At 43.5% G+C, this 25803-nt stretch overlaps 1 protein-coding gene across 2 annotated transcripts in view; it reads left to right on the top strand.

Annotated features, from left to right (window-relative positions):
• Positions 1-352: 352 nt before the first annotated feature.
• Positions 353-25803, top strand: part of rock1 (Rho-associated, coiled-coil containing protein kinase 1) — a 98555-nt gene continuing 73104 nt past the window's right edge. For both annotated transcript variants that reach the window (XM_060916359.1, XM_060916351.1), the window contains exon 1: positions 353-1219. In XM_060916359.1, the coding sequence (XP_060772342.1) occupies positions 1127-1219 (93 nt within the window). In that variant the 5' untranslated portion in view covers positions 353-1126. The remainder of the gene's footprint in view (positions 1220-25803) is intronic.

Here is a 25803-nt window from a genome sequence, read left to right as displayed (position 1 = left end):
CCACCATGCTGCCCTTGTTTGATTATTATTATTTTTTTTTACTTTACCATATTTATGCAAAGAATTCCTGTTTCCCAAAAGGTAGTATTTAAAAAAAATAAGAGATTAAAATATTATTTAAAAGTATATTATTATTATAAAATATTTCTGGCTATTAATTTATTAAATTACGTCTATATTTTGGTGTTTACATTCATACGTATAGCATTATACTACTATAATAAAGGGAACTTTTAACGCATGCGCAGTACGAATCAGCACGTTCTCATCGGCGAAGCCTCCAGCGCATGCGCGGTACGCATCAACGTGTTCCCGTCGCCGAGGCGTGTTGCGCATGCGCGGTCGGCAGTCGCTGTGAGAGCAGTTTGAACAGGAAGGCGGACATGTTGCTCGGGGAGAGTTTATTATTTTTCAAACAAACAACGTCGATCAAAGCCTGATTTATCGATGTTTAATACGCCTCACTGGATTACTGTACGCCTTAGTGACGCCTAAAGCCTGGGATTCATCCACAGAGGACACTTTTCTTTCTCAAACCGGGACGGTAAAGGCTTTTCTAACTGTTTGAGTTGTGAAGGCGAAGTTTTTTTCTCTGGGTTTTTTCCGCCGCTTCTCTGCAGCTGTCAGAGAGATCTGGACTCAGGCCTGGGATCAGCACAGCTTCATCACTTCACATGCTGGTTTTATTATTAACTGCTCAACCATCTGTCTGACCCTGTATGGCTTTTTTTCTTTTTTAAATATATAGATTTCCACTTTCGGGCGCTAGTTTAAGCAGCATCACGGCTCAAATCACTCACTGCAACTTTTTCTGCTCGCTTTGCCGACTTGCCATGGACTGATCGGGATTAAATCCGCCTTGCTGTGGTTCTGAGACCGGTTTTGCTGTGTGAAAATGCGGATTTCGGTCGGATGCCGCTCCTGGAGACGCAGTGCCGAGTGTGAGAAGCTGCAGCGGCAGGGGAATCCGCTCCTCTGATTCACATCGCTCTCAGGAGGAAGTTAGCTTGCTGAGAGCTAGCAGGCTAAACTCGCTAGCCGGAGACTCGCAAGGATTAAAACACCGTCTCTGTGTGTATTTTTTAATTTATCTATCGTGGCATTGAACTTTAAGAAGAGGAAGAAAATGTCTGCTGGGGAGAATTTATCGGCTCGCTTTGAGAAAATAGATTCCATGCTGAAGGATCCCAAGTCAGAGATCAACACCGACTGCCTGCTGGTGAGTTAGCATTGACTTCTAGCCTTTAATTAGCCTTAACCTGCTTCATACTCATACCCAAGCTTCATAACCGCTCTTTAGAGCTTCATAGAGCTTTAATAAGCCTTAACCTGCTTTATAACTGCTCTTTAGAGCTTCATAGAGCTTTAATAAGCCTTAACCTGCTTTATAACTGCTCTTTAGAGCTTCATAGAGCTTTAATAAGCCTTAACCTGCTTTATAACTGCTCTTTAGAGCTTCATAGAGCTTTAATAAGCCTTAACCTGCTTTATAACTGCTCTTTAGAGCTTCATAGAGCTTTAATAAGCCTTAATCTACTTAATACACATACCCAAGCTTCATAACTGCTCTTTAGAGCTTCATAGAGCTTTAATAAGCCTTAACCTGCTTTATAACTGCTCTTTAGAGCTTCATAGAGTTTTAATAAGCCTTAAGCTACTTAATACACATGTCAAACGCTTATAACCACTCTTTCGAGCTTCATAGAGTTTTAATAAGCCTTAATCTACTTAATACACATACCCCAGCTTCATAGAGTTTTAATAAGCCTTAAGCTACTTTATACACATGCCAAACGCTTATAACCGCTCTTTAGAGCTTCATAGAGCTTTAATAAGCCTTAATCTACTTAATACACATACCCAAGCTTTATAACTGCTCTTTAGAGCTTCATAGAGTTTTAATAAGCCTTAAGCTACTTAATACACATGTCAAACGCTTATAACCACTCTTTCGAGCTTCATAGTTTTAATAAGCCTTAATCTACTTAATACACATACCCAAGCTTCATAGAGTTTTAATAAGCCTTAAGCTACTTTATACACATGCCAAACGCTTATAACCGCTCTTTAGAGCTTCATAGTTTTAATAAGCCTTAATCTACTTAATACACATACCCAAGCTTTATAACTGCTCTTTAGAGTTTCATAGAGCTTTAATAAGCCTTAATCTACTTAATACACATACCCAAGCTTTATAACTGCCCTTTAGAGCTTCATAGAGCTTTAATAAGCCTTAACCTGCTTTATAACTGCTCTTTAGAGCTTCATAGAGTTTTAATAAGCCTTAATCTACTTAATACACATACCCAAGCTTTATAACTGCTCTTTAGAGCTTCATAGAGTTTTAATAAGCCTTAATCTACTTAATACACATACCCAAGCTTTATAACTGCTCTTTAGAGCTTCATAGAGTTTTAATAAGCCTTAAGCTACTTAATACACATGTCAAACGCTTATAACCGCTCTTTAGAGCTTCATAGAGTTTTAATAAGCCTTAATCTACTTTATACACATGCCAAACCCTTATAACTGCTCTTTAGAGCTTCATAGAGTTTTAATAGTCCTTAACCTGCTTTATAACTGCTCTTTAGAGCGTCATAGTTTTAATAAGCCTTAATCTACTTTATACACATGCCAAACCCTTATAACTGCTCTTTAGAGCTTCATAGAGTTTTAATAGTCCTTAACCTGCTTTATAACTGCTCTTTAGAGCGTCATAGTTTTAATAAGCCTTAATCTACTTTATACACATGCCAAAGCCTTATAACCGCTCTTTAGGGCTTCATAGAGTTTAATAAGCCTTAAATTACTTAATACTCATACCCAAGCTTTATAACAACTCTTTAGAGCTTCATAGTTTTAATAGTCCTTAACCTGCTTTATATACATCCAAGCTTTATAACGACTCTTTACAGATTCATGGCATTTTAATAAGCCTTAAGCTACTTTATACACACATTTGAGCTTTATAACTGCTCTTTAGAGCTTCATAACATTTTAATAAGCCTTAACATACTTTATACATGCACCCAAGCTTTATAACTGCTCTTTACAGCTTCATAGTTTTAATAAGCCTTAAGCTGCTTTACAACCATTTGACCATGTCTTCATAAACAATAAGCCTTAAATTACTTTATACAGCCACTGAAGCTTCAAAAATGCTCTTTGCAGTATCAGTGTTTTAATTACCTTAATCTGCTTTCTACTCCTTTGTCTTTCGCTTCATAAGCGTGTAATAAGCTTTACACTACTTTATGCAGCTACCTGACAGAACAGCTAGCTAAGAGCAAGCAGCCCGTGCATCAGACACACCCCCACACACCAGTACAAGATCAGCTGTGTTTAATTTTGTTAACTTTGACGCGTAACGTTTCGTGCACTGCAGGACATGAGCGCTGTCATTACATTTCAAGCGTCTCCTGTATGATGTGAAGTTAGTTTATAAGGTTGGGTTTAAACTTTATAGCATTAATGCTAGCTTAAGGCTAAACAGCCTATATAACGTTAGAGCTGCATGATGATCACACGCTTCTCTGAGGTTTCTTTTCCTAGCTCGCTTCCCCTTTTTTCTTTCTAAAAAAAAAAGCATACTGAGACTCAAGATCGTTAGTAAAAAAAGAATGCATGTGAGTTTGCTTGGATTGAAAAAGTAGCTTGTTTAGAAGTCCATGTCGAAAAGCATGGTATGGTCACATGGTGTTTATTTCGCTTCTGAGTTGCATGTTGTGTCTTGGCATGAAAAAGGAAGTGGCCAGGTCTTGCATTGTTTTTTTAATAAATGGTATTTTCCTCAAGTAAGTTCTCTCTTTGGTGAGCTTATGGTGCAGAACATGATTATAGATCAGCAAGAGCGTCATCTCTTCTGGCAGCCTTGAATAAGCGGTGTGTTTTGTTGTGTGTGCGGGGGAAGTGGAGTCAGGTTTGGATTTATTCGTCTGACGTTGCTTGTTCTTCAGTGTCTTGTTCTGACCTGCCTCGCTCTCACCTACCAGCACATCTGCATAACCTGAGGCAGCTAAAATTGAGGTCGGTGAGGCAACAGCATGCCATGGTTATGATGAACTGAGGTAGCTGCGGTAGTGCTGGGCGATATTTCATTGATAATCGAGAATTGTTTATAAAATTATGATTTCAATTTTCTTTTTCTTCTTGCATAATAATAGAATTGAAAAATGCTGGAATTTATTTATAAAGTTACCAAGTTTGTTGCAAACAAAATACATTCTCCCACTCGGTCTGTTGAACGTGCCATGGTCGAATATGATGTAATTCCATAAACCTGTTCATCTGACTTTTCAAACCCGTACCAATTCCATATCTCTGAAATGATATTTGATCAAACGGCAGTGTTTGGGAGACACACAGGCTCTAGGGCGCATTTATCATGTGAATAAGGTTGTGTTTTAACTTTTAAGTAGCGTTTATGGAGGTTTTAATTATATTAGCTATTGTCTTCTCTCTAATCATGAAAATCACTTAAGGTAGTAATAAGCTGCGGGAATTTGAAGCTGTAACTGAGAAAATTTGAGCTGTGTCAGAGGCAACTGGGGTAACGTCGAGCCGTGGCGGCTGGGGTAGCGTCGAGCCGTGGCGGCTGAGGCGCCTGGGGTAGCGTCGAGCCGTGGCGGCTGAGGCGCCTGGGGTAACGTCGAGCCGTGGCGGCTGAGGCGCCTGGGGTAACGTCGAGCCGTGGCGGCTGAGGCGCCTGGGGTAACGTCGAGCCGTGGCGGCTGAGGCGCCTGGGGTAACGTCGAGCCGTGGCGGCTGAGGCGCCTGGGGTAACGTCGAGCCGTGGCGGCTGAGGCGCCTGGGGTAACGTCGAGCCGTGGCGGCTGAGGCGCCTGGGGTAACGTCGAGCCGTGGCGGCTGAGGCGCCTGGGGTAACGTCGAGCCGTGGCGGCTGAGGCGCCTGGGGTAACGTCGAGCCGTGGCGGCTGAGGCGCCTGGGGTAACGTCGAGCCGTGGCGGCTGAGGCGCCTGGGGTAACGTCGAGCCGTGGCGGCTGAGGCGCCTGGGGTAACGTCGAGCCGTGGCGGCTGAGGCGCCTGGGGTAACGTCGAGCCGTGGCGGCTGAGGCGCCTGGGGTAACGTCGAGCCGTGGCGGCTGAGGCGCCTGGGGTAACGTCGAGCCGTGGCGGCTGAGGCGCCTGGGGTAACGTCGAGCCGTGGCGGCTGAGGCGCCTGGGGTAACGTCGAGCCGTGGCGGCTGAGGCGCCTGGGGTAGCGTCGAGCCGTGGCGGCTGAGGCGCCTGGGGTAGCGTCGAGCCGTGGCGCCTGGGGTAGCGTCGAGCCGTGGCGCCTGGGGTAGCGTCGAGCCGTGGCGCCTGGGGTAGCGTCGAGCCGTGGCGCCTGGGGTAGCGTCGAGGCTACACCCTGTATTTCTGAATTTAGGCTTTTTCCGTTTTGACACAGGGTAATTTGGGCTTTTCTGCGCATGCTAAGTGCTGTTTTCCCAGCGCTCTGTGTTTAAACCTGCTGCTGCTTTTTTTTTTTTTTTTAGCTACAAAGTTATGAATAAATAAAGAAATCTATGAATGTTATATTTTTACCTTTATTGCAAAATGTCTACAGCATTAATCCCTCTTGATGTACATGACAAAAATAATGAGAATACAGTTGGTTAGTATTTAAAAGATGTGTTGGGGCCTGAGGAGAGCCTGGAGGATGAAAAAGCAAGTTCTGCACTGTTGCCATCAGAGAGACAAACCTGTAGCCGACCTGCGACACAAAAGGTCTTTCAGTCACGTCACAATAATTGGCAGCGCAATTCAGTCTGTAATCAGGTAAAAGATCTTAGTTTAAATGAAAGGCCAGTGTGTCAGACTATCAGCAGAGGCGGCGGCAGGAAGTTTTGGATGGGGGGGGGTGACGTGTCGCGCGCCAAAGGCGCGCCAAATCTATGGGGGTCCAGGGGCATGCTCCCCTGGGAAATTCTGGAATTTCTAACCCTCTAAAACGCTATTTCCCGCATTTTGAAATGGTGGAGTAAAGCTAAGTTTAATATCTCTATTGGAGTACATTTCGTCCATGCATTATTTATTTTTTTTCTATATGGTATCGTTGAGAGGATAACACCCTCATCATGGGTTGCTGTCAACACGTATCATGACGAAACTTCACACAGTGCTCATCATATATTTCAATGATTAGGTCAAATAGCCTTGGAAAATTTGAATAAACACGTAATAACACCTAAAAACCCATCACATCGCTCGGCAGTCCTGTTTTGACCGAGGAATAAGCACGATAGTAATATTCCCAATCCTTCAAGGACTGCTGTCAGCTCCCGGGAAATCCAGCTGGCTGCTAATGACCGGTTGTGACCTTAGATCGGGTGCGAATGAAATTTTTTTTTTTCTCTTTGTTACATATTTTTCAAATCAGAACTGTGTGATGTTGGTGTACTGAAGCATGTATGAATGGGCTGTATCGGTAAATTGGAAAAACTACATTCCCTTAGTTTTCTCATGGATCCACACACACAAAAGGCGAGAAAATTTTGTCCTCAATGTCCTTGTTGAATTAAAGAGCTAATAGATTTATATACCTGCTCAGCTACGTGGTATAAAGCAGGAGCACGAATAACTGTCTTTCCTTCAGTCTTCAGGGCGAGTAAACAGTCATTTCTCATCTCATTATCTCTAGCCGCTTTATCCTGTTCTACAGGCAAGCTGGAGCCTATCCCAGCTGACTACGGGCGAAAGGCGGGGTTCACCCTGGACAAGTCGCCAGGTCATCACAGGGCTGACACATAGACACAGACAACCATTCACACTCACACTCACACCTACGCTCAATTTAGAGTCACCAGTTAACCTAACCTGCATGTCTTTGGACTGTGGGGGAAACCGGAGCACCCGGAGGAAACCCACGCGGACACGGGGAGAACATGCACACTCCGCACAGAAAGGCCCTCGCCGGCCACGGGGCTCGAACCCAGGACCTTCTTGCTGTGAGGCGACAGCGCTAACCACTACACCACCTTGCCGCCCCACAGTCATTTCTTGGTTTGCGAAATTTGACTTGGGATGTTAAAAAAAAAATTTATACTGAAAACTTACCTCGTTATCATCAAGCAACTTGAGTGCCTTTGTCGAGCCCAAAAGCGAATTCATGTAGATCTAGAGCAGCATCAAGTTTTTGGGCGCCCAAAACTGCTTGTACGCCTCGCGAACGCAGCGGGATTTATAAGGGAAAACAAAGGCGCGCAGCGGGCTGTTTATTCACACTACTCTCTGCTTTTCTTCCTTGTAAATAGTCAAAGGACTCCCATCGTAACTTGGGGGAGGGCAGCCCCCCCAACATAATTTTTTTTTTTTTTTTTGGGGGGGGTCGTCCCTCTGCCACTGTTAATCAACAACAAGAGGACCAAGCTCCGAGTCACTGATTCCACCCACACTTACACAACAAGCTGTATCTTAATTACACACAGTTGTGTCCTGAACAGCTCTCTCTTATGCAGTCTTTTACCTGATTTACCTAATGTGGAAATCCCGCTGCGGTCACTGGTACGCGAGTCTCGCTCCTCCACGAAATCATGGCGTACCGATCGCCGTTGATGGAGAATTCGTGCTCTGCGCAAGGCTCATGGCTAGTTCGACGAACCCAGAACAACATGGGAATGGTGCGGATTTTGCGTCAATTCCAAGAAATGCATGCTATCTCTCGCTAATTTCAGCGTTTTTAAAGAGGAAAGTCAAGACATTGGGCTTTATGCAGCCAAGTTTATTTAATCAATATTTCAGTTTTTTACTTTTGGTAGCGGGGCGGCACGGTGGTGTAGTGGTTAGCGCTGTCGCCTCACAGCAAGAAGGTCCGGGTTCGAGCCCCGTGGCCGGCGAGGGCCTTTCTGTGCGGAGTTTGCATGTTCTCCCCGTGTCCGCGTGGGTTTCCTCCGGGTGCTCCGGTTTCCCCCACAGTCCAAAGACATGCAGGTTAGGTTAACTGGTGACTCTAAATTGAGCGTAGGTGTGAATGTGAGTGTGAATGGTTGTCTGTGTCTATGTGTCAGCCCTGTGATGACCTGGCGACTTGTCCAGGGTGTACCCCGCCTTTCGCCCGTAGTCAGCTGGGATAGGCTCCAGCTTGCCTGCGACCCTGTAGAACAGGATAAAGCGGCTAGAGATAATGAGATGAGATGAGACTTTTGGTAGCATATTTTGGGCGCCTGACCTTCATTTGGGTGCCTTTTTAATTTGGGTGCCTACGACGTTATCCATTGCAGGTTTCATGTAATTGAAAGGCCTGGAGGTAACGTCGAGCCGTAGCAGCTGAGGTAGCCGGGGTAGCGTCTGGGGTAACGTCAAGCTGTGATTGAGATGTTACTATAGAAACAATAGCATATTAGTATGAGCGCATTAATATAAACCTGTGATTTGTAGCTGTACTACTTTCAGTCGGGGGTCGCGCCTGGAGGACGCTCTGGACTCTTGCAGTGGTGCTGGGGACTGCAGTTGACTTGCTGACTTTGGGACTGCAGTGGTCGTGAACGGTTTCCGTCGGTGGGGGGTTTATAGCATCAACGAAGGTTATAGTCATGCTGTCTGTTGTTGCCCAAGTGAGGATGGGTTCCCTTTTGAGTCTGGTTCCTCTCGAGGTTTCTTCCTCATGTCGTCTGAGGGAGTTTTTCCTTGCCACCGTCGCCACAGGCTTCATCATTGGGGATAGATTAGGGATAAAATTAGCTCATGTTTTAAGTCGTTCAAATTCTGTAAAGCTGCTTTGTGACAATGTTTATTGTTAAAAGCGCGAAACAAATAAACTTGACTTGACTTGACACTACTTGAGAGAAAATTTATCAGCTCCACCTGACCAATCAGAATCCAGAACTCAGCAGCCTAAATACTCTAGTGTCATTGTTTGAAAGCAGCTGGGAAACAGCTCTGACCTAACACACACACACACACACACACACACACACACACACACACAAAACAGCAGCGTTTTCCCCTCAGAAGTCCACATGAATGGAGGCCATTTTTTTGCCACCCCACCCACTGCTTAATAAAATTCCACGCTAATCAAACAGGCTCTTGTCTGATGGGTGTGTGTGTGTGTGTGTGTGTGTGTTTAGGCTCGGTGTGTATCCAGCCTTGTATGTATTTCGGTTAGGTTCATTGTGAGTAATTTCAGATGACTGAATAAGAAAGTTGTTGGTTTCTAATCAAGTTATGGTTATGAGGAACGTCATCCTTTCAGAAACAGGAAATGTAGTAGGATACGGTTTTCTTGAGTGTATTTTGGCCACACCATGGCGTGTATGGTCGAGCGCAAAAGTTAGCACACCCTTTGGACAAATAAATGTAGATTTATACACTACCGTTCAAAAGTTTGGGGTCACTTTGAAATGTTGTTATTTTTGAAAGAAAAGCACTGTTCTTTTCAATGAAGATGACTTTAAACTAATCAGAAATCCACTCTATACATTGCTAATGTGGTAAATGACTATTCTAGCTGCAAATGTCTGGTTTTTGGTGCAATATCTCCATAGGTGTATAGAGATCTTGCAGTCACGTGACCGGAAAGTACACAGCCGCCATTTTGTCGGTAAAAAACACCGCTGAATACTGCTGCACTCGTGTACAAAATGGATCAATTTCCACCGACGGACTAGACACGGCTCATTTTTCTAATGAACAGATAACTAGATATATGTCTAAGGGTGTATTCAGACCAGGATAGTTCGATAGTTCACTTGCTTTGGTCCGAACCAAATGTTTTTTTTATTTTTTCATTTTGGTGTGGTTCGCTTTCACACTGTACATTTTAGTAAGCGGACCAAAATCTGTCAACAAAGCCACGCACCCTGAGGTCGTTCAGCTATTGGTCAGAGACGACACGTGCACAAAGCGTTAAGTTCAAAAGTAGTCATGGAGGCTTTCCGTGCTGTTATTCTTTTTAATGTCATCAAAGCTATATGCTTTTTCCAGTTTTTACTGTTTTCACAATTGTGCGATTACTATGCTGTTGTACAAGTAATTTATCAACGACGACGACAAAGGGCAAGGCAGCTACGGAGGATAGCGCTGATGAGCGCACATCATGTTGTGACCGTTCTGGCTCTTCACGCAAGTCGCTAGTACCGCCACTTTTTGAAAGAATGTCCCTGATTTTAATGTAGGTCTGACGGAGTTTCTTCACTTTTAGCCGACATTGAACCCCTTCTCCTTCATTTTCTCACTGAATACAGCAAACACGTCGGCATTTTTGTGTGTTCTCTCCAAAAGCTCAGATATGTGGACATCTGCCCATATATCCACAAGGGTACGCGTTTCTTCCTCGGCCCACGTTTGCCCCCTACTCATTTTTTGTACTCTGTAGTCTAGCCTACCACTGGTCTGAATGACTGAACGACTGTTGTAAGGTTCCCTTGACAACCGAAACAGTGTTTGCACTTTGCGGTGGAGTGTCAAGACTCTGTTTCCCATAATGCTCGACGAACGACAGAAGCTCCCGAGGTACAAAAAAGCAAAATTGTCGGATTAGGTCCGGTCTGCTTTCACACCTCCAAAAGATCCGCACCAGGGTTCCTTTGGTCCGGACCGAGTCCGACCTTGCAGCTCGGTCTCGGTCCGCTTGTTTGGTCCGGACCAGAGTTCGGTGGTTTGTATTCAGACCAACCCAAAAGGTCCGGACCAAGGGAAATTTGGTTCGTTTGGTCCGGACCAAACAACGTAGGTGTGAATACGCCATAAAATAAACGACCTACGGATTAGTGACCCTTTTGGCTTACCGGACATAGTTTTCACGACCGTGTCAGTGGATATGGAACTGCCAGAGGTGGAATACCCAGACGTGTATAATTACCTCATTAACTTTCCCTCACTGTTCAGTGGTGAAGCCCTGTGTGCTTATAAATCTCTGGACAGTTATCTTTACAGAAATTCAGGATTTGTCAGCGACTCAGATGTGGCGTCTTGTAAACAAGAAAATAACAATCCTCATTGGATGGGTAAGTCACTTAAGTATTGAGTACTAGTACTGATACTAGATATATCAGTAGTATCTAGTATAGCACTGACCAGCCAATTATAGAATAGAATAAGGTAATTCCAGCTGTAATTCCAAACTGTCCGTCTTGTTTGCCATGGATCTGGCGTTGGAGAGGTAGAGGCTTGGCAGTGGAGGTTTGAGTGGCTGTTTTCTGAGCTTAGTCAACAGGCCGGCTCTGCCTGCAGCCTTGCTTTTGCTTCCGCTCCCGGCGCCGCCTCCTTCGCCTGCCAGACCCGATAACAATCCACGGAGACCCTGCTGGTCTCGCTGTCTTGTCCGGAATGTTGTGCATGCGATGGAAATCGCTACAAACCGTCATTTTCTGCTGGAAACCAATGTCCAGTAAGTCCATACGGTTGTAGTGGATATTGAAGTCCGGTACAGACGAACAACACGCAAAAATACACACAAAAAACATAAAAACCATGCATAGGTAGGGAGAGCTTGTAGCCGCGGAGCCGTTGTAGTAGAATTGTATATAGTAGGGTTTTCCAGAAGAAAAGGTAGAAGCAGAAGTAGAACTAGAAGTAGAAGGCGGAAATATGGCGTTTGACCGACAAGATGGCGTCTGTCACAATCTGGATCGGCTGTGACGTCACATGCAAGATCTCTATAGAGGCCCATTTCCAGCAACTCTCACTCCAGTGTTCTAATGGTACAATGTGTTTGCTCATTGCCTCAGAAGGCTAATGGATGATTAGAAAACCCTTGTACAATCATGTTAGCACAGCTGAAAACAGTTGAGCTCTTTAGAGAAGCTATAAAACTGACCTTCCTTTGAGCAGATTGAGTTTCTGGAGCATCACATTTGTGGGGTCGATTAAATGCTCAAAATGGCCAGAAAAATGTCTTGACTATATTTTCTATTCATTTTACAACTTATGGTGGGAAATAAAAGTGTGACTTTTCATGGAAAACACAAAATTGTCTGGGTTTCACAATTGTTTGTTGATTATCATGTGAAAAGTGGTCAGATGTTGTAGGGGAAGAGATTACTCATGACCGACACATTTAATCTTTTATATCAGGCAGCAGTTTCTACTGTTTAATTATTATGATGGATCACATGATCTAGATTTGTGTTGTGTTGAGCTGTTTTTTTTTTTTTCCCATCTTAACGCAGCACTGTTGAATTTTCGCTTCAGTCTTTGACGTGAAGTTTTCTGTAAGGACGCTTAACGTTTACAGTACGAGGTAAAGCTGTGACTCAGTTTTCCGACATCTTCAGGACAGAGTTGTTCACACCAAGATTATTATAATTTTTTTTATGCCTCCGCAAGAGGTTGACCGATCTATCGGCCGGCCGATTTTTGCCATTTTTTAATGCATCGGCATCGGCCGATTTTCTTATTTGGTCGCGCCGATTTAAAGTCAGGCACGACAGCTATGTAGAACGCGGCGTGCAAAAGACCCAAGCCAACAAACGTTTCAGGAGTCAGCAGAGAGAGCCGACAGGTAAGGCTTCAATTCTTATATTTCAATGTCCGAAAGTCGTATATTTGCTCTCATGATGGTTGTAATCTGTGATGTGTTGCTTCATTTAGCGAAAGGAAAAACAAATAGCATTTCAACTGCATCGGAGTTGTAGAATTCCTCTTGAAACGAAACGTTGCGATGCGTAGCCTTGTGGCCGCGAGTGCGTCGGGAATGCGTCGACTGTGTAAGCCCCCTTAACGCTGGTGACCACTATGTTCCGATCTAAACTGTAGTAACGGACAATCTAAGTGAAAAGTTAACAAAAAGAGGACGCAAAACTAACCTGTGAACGTATTATAACATTGCCATCCCATGTCCATTCGTTTTCGCGATGTATACATGTTTGATTTGATTGTGAACCAGAGACCGATGCTAGACCTCTGCAGTTCCTATTTCCGGTTTCCTGCACAGCATGCTGGGAGACGGAGTTTTATATTGTTGAAACGGAAACGTGTGAAAGTTCAAGGCGTGGAAGTTCCACAGTGAAACTGTATAACTTGAACATGTATTTTGCCGTTTTGAAGTAACTATCTGAAGTTGTCACATCATGGAAGTCTTCTTGCACTCTGTTAGTCTATTGATTATTCATTTTAATACATTTAAGTCATTAATTTGTTAATTCTTATTGTTATGATGAGTACAGTCAGAGTACAGAATACAGTTGGGACCAAAAGGTTGCTGGTTCGATTCCCCAGACTAGCAGGATTGACTTAAGTGCCCTTGAGCAAGGCACCTAACCCCCAACTGCTCCGGCAAGAGTGGTGGCGTACCTTGTGTCTGATTAGCCAAAGAAAAACTGATGATGTGATCATCAGTTCGGGCATTGAACCCGACCAACTGACTGACTGAGTATGATATTTTAGCATGCCAATTAAGGACAATACGATAGCATATCGGCCCTAAAAATTGGCCCAAAAAAATCGGCAGCTCACAGGGGCTTCAAAGTTTGGGAGAATAGCAGGGTACAAATAATTTACAGCAGGGTGCAAAATGGTAAAATGTCTGCCAGCGGCGGACATAATGCACGCAAAGCGTGCAGGGATATATATATATATATATATATATATATAGATATATAGATAGATAGATAGATAGATAGATAGATATGCAAGTACGAATTTTTCATGGGGCGGGATGGTTTGGAACAGGCCATCTAAAATTGGGATAACATTTACCCGGGACGGGTATTTGAGGCGGGTCGTCTAGCTTAAGCTTGATTAGCGTCGTTACGCACGCCAGTGTTAACCACAGAAATTTTGGAGACTATGGGGGAGGCGCGGGGGTTGTTTAAAATTGAGTGATATGTTAAATATTAAGTTATTACTGAAAAACTATTGATTAAAAAAACAGACACTGAGAAATGGTCCTATAAACAACTTTACCAATATAAAAGATTACCAGGACTACAGAAATGCAGAAAAATAGGCTTTACTTATCCAAATGCACCTGTTGGTTCAAAAGTTAAAGTGCAGAGAACCTCACAGCACAACATGAAGTTACCTTAAAATATAATATAAATGCCTCAGCTTTCATGTAAGAAAAAACACTATTAATACTAGTACTGTGTGCAGGCAGTCTCTCCTGAAGACTAAATTAAACAATAATTATAAACTAATAAAATAAATGGCTCAGGCTTCATAGAAGAAAAAACAATTTGAACAGAATCTCACAGTATGATGCTGAAGCTGCCTAAACAATGGAAAATAAAATACCATTTTGGCAAAAATGTTGGCATCCATTAATTTCTTGTATTAAGTAAAAAAAAAAACATGTTGCCAGATACTGCTGATGTTTTCAGCCCAAAATATGTTCAAAACCCGCCAAAATGCACTTAAAACCGCCCAAATTGGGCGGAAAAATGCGCAATCTGGCAACACAGGGCAGTAATGGCTGCACTCGTGTCGAGGATGTAAACACAGTTGACGTGGCAACGGACATACATGACATAGTGGATGTAATTTATGTTCACAACTTTTTTTTTGCTGTCAGAAATATTTAATATTAAATTTTGTGACTCGACTGACAATAGCCGGCGGCATAACAAGCCACAGACGGCGATTTGCCGCCGGTGACCGGCTAATTTTGAGACCGCTGGCTCATATTGGCCATCGGCTGACTCTGACCTCTAAATATCGGCATCGGCTTTAGAAAAACCCATATCGGTCGACCTCTAGCCTCCGCCACTGGAAGGTGCAGGAGGCATTATGTTTTCGGGTTGTCCGTCTGTGCGTCCGTCCCGCAACCCTGTGAATGCGATATCTCAAAGGCTAATGAAAGGAATTTCACCAAACTTTCACCATTTGGGGACAAGGATAAACGGATTAGATTTTGAGATCAAAAGGTCTAGGGTCAAGGTCACTGTGAGGTCAAATGTCTGTCCGAAAACCTCGCGAACACAATATCTCCGAGGCTAATACAAGTAATTTCACCAGGTCAAGATTACTGTGAGGTCAAATGTCCATCCCCAAGTCACAACTTAGTAAGGCGTGTAGTCTACCGGGTGGAGGCATCCCCATCGACGCTGTTGGCGTCGAGTTCTATCTAGTTTTTTTTTTTTTAAACTACATGGTTATAAAATGGCTGTTTTTTTTTCTGGCTGTTGGATCGTCTCTAATTTAGATGGCGTCATTTCATTTAAAATAAAATAACACTACGTCTCCTCCCGACGCGTGGGACAGTTGCAGCAGGGTTTCCATGGCAACCTGTTTCGTACTGATGGTGTTACATTCCTGAACATACAGAACACACTGCACAAACAAACGTCTTTTCGTCCCAAAATCTACAAAACCCTGAAGCAGACGGGGAAAATAATTCTCTTTTCTTTATCAGTGTGTTAAATTAAAACCTGAAGGGAAACAGCGGACGGTTAAATATCGCACCTCTCACTTCTGAGGTGTGGTGATGAGGAACGTGGGAAATGGAGCGTCTGTGAATGAGTGTGGTCTGTGTGGCGCGTTTTGATGACATCACCCACGGGAGACAGGTTAAACAGCGGTTATGTTGAGTAACGGTTGCTGTTACACTCGCACTTCACTGCATCGTCTTTCATTTTCCTTATCTTCTGCTCCATCACACTCGTTCTGATCTCTCTCTCTTCCTCACTCTCTTTAGGTGCTATTGGGAAAAGGGTTTTGTGTTTTTGTGTGCGTTTTATTTGTTTGTATTTATTATATATGTAGCTTCTCTTCCACAAAATCTATTATTGCGTTTAGGTTTTTTTTTCTTATGACTCATTGAGCTAAAGCAGTTGTGATTGATGTTTTGCGTGGATGTGGAGTGCACAGTGCCGTCTCTGAACACAGCTGTGTGTGTTTTAAGGGAAGCAGTTTGGTCGTGTCTCTCTCTCTCTCTCTCTCTCTCTCTCTCTCTCTCTCTCTCTCTCACACACAAGGAAGAATGAGCTCCTTTGTGCCAGGAGGGACGTGTCGAGGCCTTCAGCACATGATTTAGCCACACTAGCGGTTACATTCAGTCTGCACTGGAACGAGACGCTGTGGTTAAACAGCACACGGAAAAAAAACATTCACTGGAAAAGTGCTCATGTGGATTTCACCTCCTCCGATTCATCCTCCTCTTCCTTCTCCTCCACCTACACCTCCTTCATGTCCTCATCCCTCTTATACTTCTCTTTCACCTCCTCCTCATCCAACTCCTTCACCTTCTCATCCCTCTTATCCTTCTCTTTCACCTCCTCCTCATCCAACTCCTTCACCTCCTCATCCCTCTTATCCTTCTCTTTCACCCCTCTTCATCCAACTCCTTCACCTCCTCATCCCTCTTATCCTTCTCTTTCACCCCTCTTCATCCAACTCCTTCACCTTCTCATCCCTCTTATCCTTCTCTTTCACCTCCTCCTCATCCAACTCCTTCACCTCCTCATCCCTCTTATCCTTCTCTTTCACCCCTCTTCATCCAACTCCTTCACCTCCTCATCCCTCTTATCCTTCTCTTTCACCCCTCTTCATCCAACTCCTTCACCTCCTCATCCCTCTTATCCTTCTCTTTCACCCCTCTTCATCCAACTCCTTCACCTCCTCATCCCTCTTATCCTTCTCTTTCACCCCTCTTCATCCAACTCCTTCACCTCCTCATCCCTCTTATCCTTCTCTTTCACCCCTCTTCATCCAACTCCTTCACCTCCTCATCCCTCTTATCCTTCTCTTTCACCCCCTCCTCATCCAACTCCTTCACCTCTTCATCCCTCTTATCCTTCTCTTTCACCTTCTCCTCATCCAACTCCTTCACCTCCTCATCCCTCTTATCCTTCTCTTTCACCTCCTCATCCAACTCCTTCACCTCCTCATCCCTCTTATCCTTCTTTCACTCCTCCTCATCCAACTCCTTCACCTCTTCATCCCTCTTATCCTTCCCTTTCACCTCCTCCTCATCCAACTCCTTCACCTCCTCATCCCTCTTATCCTTCTTTCACTCTTCATCCAACTCCTTCACCTCCTCATCCCTCTTATCCTTCTCTTTCACCTCCTCATCCAACTCCTTCACCTCCTCATCCCTCTTATCCTTCTCTTTCACCTTCTCCTCATCCAACTCCTTCACCTCCTCATCCCTCTTATCCTTCTTTCACCCCTCCTCATCCAACTCCTTCACCTCCTCATCCCTCTTATCCTTCTCTTTCACCCCCTCCTCATCCAACTCCTTCACCTCTTCATCCCTCTTATCCTTCTTTCACCTCCTCATCCAACTCCTTCACCTCCTCATCCCTCTTATCCTTCTCTTTCACTCCTCCTCATCCAACTCCTTCACCTCTTCATCCCTCTTATCCTTCCCTTTCACCTCCTCCTCATCCAACTCCTTCACCTCCTCATCCCTCTTATCCTTCTTTCACTCCTTCATCCAACTCCTTCACCTCCTCATCCCTCTTATCCTTCTCTTTCACCTCCTCATCCAACTCCTTCACCTCCTCATCCCCCTTATCCTTCTCTTTCACCTCCTCCTCATCCAACTCCTTCACCTCCTCATCCCCCTTATCCTTCTCTTTCACCTCCTCCTCATCCAACTCCTTCACCTCCTCATCCCTCTTATCCTTCTTTCACCTCCTCCTCATCCCACTCCTCATCCCTCTTATCCTTCTTCACCTCCTTATCCACTTCCTTATCCCTCTTGTCCTTCTTTTGCCTCCTCCTCATCCAACTCCTTCACTTCCTCATTCCTCTTATCCTTCTTCACCTCCTCCTCATCCACCTCCTCATCCCTCTTATCTTTCTTCACCTCCTCCTCATCCACCTCCTCATCCCTCTTAGCTTTCTTCACCTCCTCCTCATCCACCTCCTCATCCCTCTTATCTTTCTTCACCTCCTCCTCATCCACCTCCTCATTCCTCTTCTCCTCCATTTCCTCATCCCTCTTATCCTTGTCCTCATCCACCACCTCATCCTCCTGTTCTTTCTCCTCCATCTGCACCTCCTCATCCCTCTGCTTCTCCTCCTCATTCAACTGCTTCATCGCCTCATCCTTCTTATCGTTTTTCACCTTCTCATCCTTTACTTCCTTCTCCTAATTCTCCACATCCTCCTACTCCATCTCAACCAGCATCTCACCCTCCAGCTTGACATCCTCTTTATTCTTCTCCTCCATGCACTCCTCTTCCACCTTCTCCTCATTCTTTCTCATCCTCCCCCTTCTCTTCCATGTCCTCCTCTATGTCCACCTTCTCCACATCCTCCTCCTTTCCCTTCACCTCCTCCTCATTATCCTCTGGAGAACAGGGCTGTAATGTACTACCTGCATCTTTTTAGTGCTCTGGATATCCATACCTGTGTCTGTATTCTGACGTAAACCTGCCAAAACAGAAAAGAGAGAGAGATTTTTTTTTTTCCTCTCTCTCGATATGATGCTCGAAGTGTTTCAAAGCATCTGAGTGATGATCATCTCAGGAGCGTGTATACTTATAATAACTTTAATTATCATAACTATTAATATTGGCTGTACTGTGTTTATTATAGGCATGTTTAATCTGTTAGCAACAAAATATTCCACCTTTTTTTTTTTTTTCTTTTGTGCTGAGGATTTTTTTTTGGTTGTTTGTTTTGTTTTTTAATTTCAGGCAAAGTTTTTTGGCGTATTTACCATGACAGAAAGCGAGGTAAAGGGGAGATGTGGTGTTCAGTGTTAGGGCTTGTTTTGGGAATAAGTTTCCCAGTCCTCTCCTCTGTATATTCTCTCTCTCTCTCTCTCTCTCTCTCTCTCTCACACGGGAGCACGTTCAGCCACATTCTTAAAATAACTGTCTGACGTGCAGTGTCCTGCACAGGAATGTGAAGAGACAGGAAGTCAGGCCAACAACGGCTCGCCTGATTCGTCGACTGCAAACACGCGTGCATTAGAGCGCTGAACTAGTGTCTCTCCTGCACTACAGACAGACAGTTTATACAGATAAACTGACTGATAGTTCCTGTCTGTCTGTTTGATTGATTGTCTGTCTGAACTTCACTTATTCTATCTAGTTATCCATCTCTCTGTCTGTATCCTCCTTTAAAGACCTAGGAGTCTCCCTGATATGTTTGACCTGTCTGATTCTATATATAGCATTCTGTCTGTCTATCCAGATATGGACCTGTCTATCTCTGTCTGGCTATCTGTATAGTGACCTGTCTCTCAGTGTAGCTATCTCCGTGTGGGGAAATAAGGCCAGACCGGTGGACATTTACTGGTAATTTTCGCATTCGTCCGTCTGTATTTCAAAAGCATCGGACCGGATGGCCTGTGAAAAACTGTGAAGATATGGATCTAATCTACTTCCAATTTTCCTCCAAATGTGGCACATTACGTCGTAACACGGCCTGTGAAACGGGGGCCCCCGCGGGCACGACTTTAAAAATGTCTAACTCTGCCACTGATGGTCCTAGCCCCACCAAAATTTACAGACACGTCCGTCTCCCTGAGACCTTTCAAGCCAGTGCAAGCATGGCCTGCTACGATTGCGGCTTGGCCTGGTATTCGCTCCCAAAACCCCCACACGAGTGCTGTTCATGGAATATGAGCCCTGGCTCAAGCCATCCTTTAAAAATTCATAACTCAGCCACCAGTGGTCCTCGCCCTGCTAAACTTTACAGGCACCTCCCTCTCCTCAAGACCTTTCGAATGAGCCCAGGCTCAGCCCAATCCCACATCAGGAGCAAGCACGGATCGCGGAACGTTTTAGCACGAGCCCTAGCTCCAGCCGTTCGTGCACATGGGGATTTAAAAATTCATAACTCGGCCACTAGCCCGGCCAAAATTTACAGGCCCCGCCCTCAGCGCTCGAAACTAACGGTGTCCCGATGTCCCGGGGACCATAAAAAATGTCATCGGGACACAAAATTATCATATCTGGGACAATCCCGGGATAATGGAAAAAAATAGATCTAGAAAAAAAGTTCTACATTTAATATTATTTACAAAGCCGTAACACATACGTAGACATTCACCTAATTTGTCAATTTTAATTTTAAAACGTTAACAGCGAAAAATACATAGTAGCTACACTTTTGATGCACCTGCATCCGTAGGCTACAGAGCAGCGCATTCTGTCCTAGAATCTTCGGCCGGAGTCCGCATTATATGGACTTGGAATGGAATTGCTACCGCACACGCTGCGCCGACTCTTGCCAGAACAAAAATGCTGAAGTGGTTGAAGCGGACCGACCGCGGGGAAGAAACTGAAAGCCCAGACATAACGTCTCCGGGACCTTCAGGATCCAAAGTGTCATCGCCTGGTCTGCAGGCAACGCTAGCAACTGAATGAACTGAATGAGCACTGTTAGACACGTTATAAAATACAACAGGAATGATGTGGATGATATTGACGGAAGATACCGTTCAACAGAATAAGTGAGTTTTCTTGGTGTCTTTCTAGTTCAGAAAGTTTAGTCAGTCAGCAGCACAGCTAGGCTCGGACCTGGCACTATGCTGATGGTGCTAACATTTGCACCCACGTTTCGGCAGCGAAAGTTCATAAAAATGGATAACGGAAAGTTCATAAAAATGGATAACGGAAAGTTCATAAAAAATGGATAACGGTAATGGATAACGGAAAGTTCATAAAAATGGATAACGGTAATGGTGAAAATGATAAGTTGGCCTTATAAATGCCAACAGATATTCAAGGTATAAGTAGATGAAATGAACATAAAAGGGGTCTTATTTTCAACTAAAGTGTACTGCAGATGTAGGGAGTTGAAACATTTTCTGAATGAGCTAGTTGGCCCCTTTAAATAAACGGGTATCTATTCATACAGCGAGATCGCCAAAGTTTAATAAACTGAAAATGCAATAACTGTAATTTTGAAGTAGATGATGTATTGGACATGTCGCTTGTGTCTTGTGACTTATTGTAAAAATGATATAAAGGGTTCAAAATCGCATAGTTACAAATATAATAGTAACTTCATATGATAATATTAACCACTGGTTATTTCAGAGAGGAAAAAAATGGGGACACTATTGCTTCCATTCGGGACAATACAACACAGAATTCGGGACCACTGGGGGACACAAAGAAAAAAAGTTAATTTCAAGCCCTGCCCGCCCTCTCCCCGAGTGGCACACTAAATAAGACAGGCCTAGACATTAAGCATTTACCACTGGTGGCCCATTGGGCCAGTGGAATTGAAAAGTTACTGGCCCAAATGGAAAATGTGGTGGCCCAAATGCGCGCGGTACCCGCATTCCAGCCACCACATTTCATACAGTTCATAATACACTATGTCATTGATTTTTGGCTAGAAAAGTAGATTTTAGGGGTACATGTTGTTGCCGAGCGCAGCGAGGCTGAAAATTTTTGCAGAATATCCCCAAGCCACATCATTGTAGGAGGCAATAATCTCATCTCCGTACAAAGTAGTGTCAGTTTTTCATGACACCCCCCCCCCCCCCCCATAAATTCATGGCCCCCCTCCCCCATAAATAATGACCGCCCCCTGAAATTAAAGAGTCTTCTCAAGATTATCACAACTTGTATTTTGATTTTGTACCTGAAAACAATACTGACAAAAGACAGTAACTCGGTCCAAATTATCAGCAATGGACTCAAAAACAGGCAAATCAAATTGAAATAAATATAAAATGTTTTTGCTTCTGAAAATGTGCACTGCACTGAAATAGCAATAAAGTCAATTTAAGGTTTATAGTTTAGTGCAATAGCTTTCCTCTTCCACACTCTCGTCTAAAATGCCAGGGCTCTACGTTAACTTTTGAAACCGCTTGTCCTGTCGGGCAAGTTGAAAGGAAATTTACTTGTCCGAATGTGAAGTTGACTTGTCCGAAGAAATATTTGAGGAAAAAAAACCCCAAACAATTTGTAACCCAACAATCTTTATGGCGTTTGTTTCCGAATTCACAACATATGCATAAGATCTATGAATCAAAAGTAATCAATACTTGATATACTGAGGCAAAAGTTCAAAAATATCGTAAAACAGACTGATTGATACCATAATTCACCGATTATTCTGCTGAAGTTCAGAAGCAATATATTCCAACAGAGTAGAAATTATGAACATAAAATTTTAAGAACAAAATAACTATACTATGAGATCCAGAAACACTAACCATTATATATACACAGATCAGTACTCTGCAGTTCAGTAACAAATATCACAAAAACTAACATTATCATAAAATTTATGACTTGATGAGAGATCAATAAAAACAACTGATAACATTGACTAATACTGTAAATCACTGATTATTATACACTGAAATCTAGTTATCAAATGACAAGATAATATATCCTATGAAAACCTCCACACCTCTACTGACTCACAGATGAATGGATACGAATAAAGTTTCTATTCATCTTCATCTATCAGCCCTTGAGTTCTGCTCCATCAATTGGACTCCATCAATCATTCATTTATTTTGAGAAATTGAATTATTAATTTTGAATATATATCCTCCACTGATTAATTGTTGTTGTCTAATTATTCAGTGTGGCTCCTGTATGGTATTTAATGGTCAAAAAATATAATTTCAAATAATCCATTATTATATCTAAATTATAGAGCCCTGTTTCAAATTCCTAAACTCCCATTACTAATTAGTTAATTAATACAGCCGGTAACCTAATTAGCAGCCATTTGACAGCTTGGTATTTCCTAGATAACTTTCCCCACTCCTACCTCACTCCGTCAATCCACACGCATGCAGGCGCGCATTCCCCGCCCAGCACGCTCGGCTATATAACGAGCACCATCAATAACAATCCAAAGATTTGGAAATTACCACACACTCGACGTAAATATACAGTTGAATATTGATCCCGCCAACAGACATGTCAACAAATCCACGTGTATGACACGATTAAAACCAACCAATGGCCGGTTTCGCAAGTGGAATATTGCGCATGCACACATTGCTCTTTCCGAATAGAAACATCCGGCGATAAATCAAAACAATATGTCGAGTGAGATGCTTCGGAAATCATGTGAATAAACTGATAAATTTGATATGTAACCCGAATATCGGCGTATTTTGGCACTTGTCCGATCGTACAAGTAACTGAGACGATCAACTTGTCCGACATTAAGCATCACTTGTCCCGGACAAGCGGACAACCGTTAATGTCGAGCCCTGAATGCGTGCGCATCCTGCTGCCATGGTGTCACTAAGGTGGTGTTTACATTAGACCGTATCCGTCTCGTTTTCGTCGCGGATGCACTGTCCGTTCACATTAAAACGCTGGGAAACGACTCCACAGGTGGAACAACTTGAATCCGCCAGGGCCCACGTATTCAACCCATTACGTATCTGATCCGGTGCTGTGTAAACATTGAGGAACAAGGATACGCAGTGCTGAGCTCTAGCTGACGTCGTCATTGGACAACGTCACTGTGACATCCACCTTCCTGATTCGCTGGCGTTGGTCATGCCACGTTGGTCATGTGACGCGACTGCTGAAAAACGGCGCGGACTTTCACTTCCTGCTATTTGTCCCGAATCACTGCTCGTGTGCTTCACTCGCGCGCTCTGTGAGCTGCGCAGGGCCGGAGTGCGCACCCTCCAGAGGGCACTCGCTGTTCAGGGCGGAGTGATTTGGAGCGCAGGATGCCTGCAGAGCCGAGCATATCCGTGTATTGGCGTTGCTGTGTGCACGCAAATCGTTTTAAAAACGTTAATCTGATGATCCGCTGATACGGTCTAATGTAAACCCCACCTAAGTGTGTCCTGATGGTCATCTGAGACTTTGGTAAACTCAGCCCTTCTCTCCTCGATCTGGCGCTCGACCAAAATGACGCTTCCGAACAGCGCCGAACATCTCCGAAGATGCACGAAGACGAGACAGTCCTGCCGCGGAGCAGAGCAGAGCGTGACGTAAACAAAGACAGCGGACCTCGTATCGAAAAGGTGCATTTTACGAACAATTTCTTCACAATTCTGGGTAAAATATGAGTAATAAAATTTAATTTGTATCGAAAACGTACTGGCCCGCCCAGGCCACTGTTTGGCCAAATTTAGTGGCCCAAACTGGCCCGAAAGACGTAAAAAACACCATGGGGCCATTGGGCAAGTGCTAATGTCGAGCCCTGTAAGACAGTAATAATACACTCAGTGTTCACTGTTGTTTTTATTGCACAGTGGAGTTGAGCTAGTGTTTTAGGGTTGACAGGACCTGATTGATCCAGTCGGTTGATTGAGTTCAGTTTACGTGAAACTTTGCAGTACTGTATTAGGTTAAGTGCCAAACTGCCCGTCAGTGGTTATTAGGTGCATTTTTTTTTAAAATTCATAATAATAAGAATGATAGTCATACGCTTTGTAGGATGTAGATTTATACACTACCGTTCAAAAGTTTGGGGTCACTTTGAAATGTCCTTATTTTTGAAAGAAAAGCACTGTTCTTTTCAACGACGATCACTTTAAACTAATCAGAAATCCACTCTATACATTGCTAATGTGGTAAATGACTATTCTAGCTGCAAATGTCTGGTTTTTGGTGCAATATCTCCATAGGTGTATAGAGGCCCATTTCCAGCAACTCTCACTCCAGTGTTCTAATGGTACAATGTGTTTGCTCATTGCCTCAGAAGGCTAATGGATGATTAGAAAACCCTTGTACAATCATGTTAGCACAGCTGAAAACAGTTGAGCTCTTTAGAGAAGCTATAAAACTGACCTTCCTTTGAGCAGATTGAGTTTCTGGAGCATCACATTTGTGGGGTCGATTAAATGCTCAAAATGGCCAGAAAAATGTCTTGACTATATTTTCTATTCATTTTACAACTTATGGTGGGAAATAAAAGTGTGACTTTTCATGGAAAACACAAAATTGTCTGGGTGACCCCAAACTTTTGAACGGTAGTGTATTTTAAGTTTTTATTTTTTTTTCTATTTTCTAAGCTCGAGTGCAGCAGATTTGAGTCTGAATGCTAAATGATCTGACCATGTCTAGTTTCGAGTCATTTTAAGTCATTTTACAAAGTTACTTGGAATCTCATCCTCAAAATTTTAACTCTTATGTAAGAATAGTTGTATTTGTTAATTACTAAATTTCTTATAGACTTATTGTAAACATGTATTATAAAAATAGTCATTGTTAACATAATGTTTCATGAGTGTTATTATAGTACCTGTATAGAGGATGTGCAGTCACGTGACCCACACATGTGTACTCCGCCATATTGGACAGCTTCAGGATTGTTTACCTTGCGTGAGCGTAATGGATCCAGGCAGTAATCCCCAAGAAAATTCGGAAAATACCCCATCTACATCGCGCAATAACTTGTCTAAGTTTGTTCAGCGTCTTGAAGGTGACGTGAGGCAGCGTTACGTGGAAAAGTGTTCCAGGTTGGGGATTGCAGATCCGTACAACTTGCCGCAATCCTTGTTAAGGGAAATTCGGAGCTGCGGTGCCGGCGATTTGCCCGATCTGGCCTACCACGACATTTACAATTTTCTTGTGAATCGTGTTACACTGGCAAAGCCCTCAAAGCTTACAAGAGCCTGGAAGCTTATAAATATTTTGTTGTGGGATGGGTATCCCAACTATACCTCTGGAAGGTTCCGAAGAAGAATGTGTACTTGATAACCTCACGGGTAAGTGGCATTAAGACGTTTATCATAAAGAGACTATGCAGGACGTTTTATCGTAAGAATGTTCGAAATCTAAACTCGGTTCCAGATAATGACAGGGTTGCAAATATGTATGTTTTTTTGTCTGAAAAAAAAATCACAAATCACCGACTATGCAGTTATCATTCAATCCGAAAATCAACTTAACAGATGTACTAGGAGTATTGAATTAGAAGATTACACCTACCTGATATGAAGCGTTCACTACAAGTTTGGCTGGTAGAACTGGGGTTCCAGTTTTCTCTTCGCACAGCGGACACCCATTTTGCG

This window comes from Neoarius graeffei, chromosome 1, assembly GCF_027579695.1.
Source record: "Neoarius graeffei isolate fNeoGra1 chromosome 1, fNeoGra1.pri, whole genome shotgun sequence".
NCBI lineage: Eukaryota > Metazoa > Chordata > Actinopteri > Siluriformes > Ariidae > Neoarius > Neoarius graeffei.
This window is presented reverse-complemented; position numbering and strand designations above follow the sequence as displayed.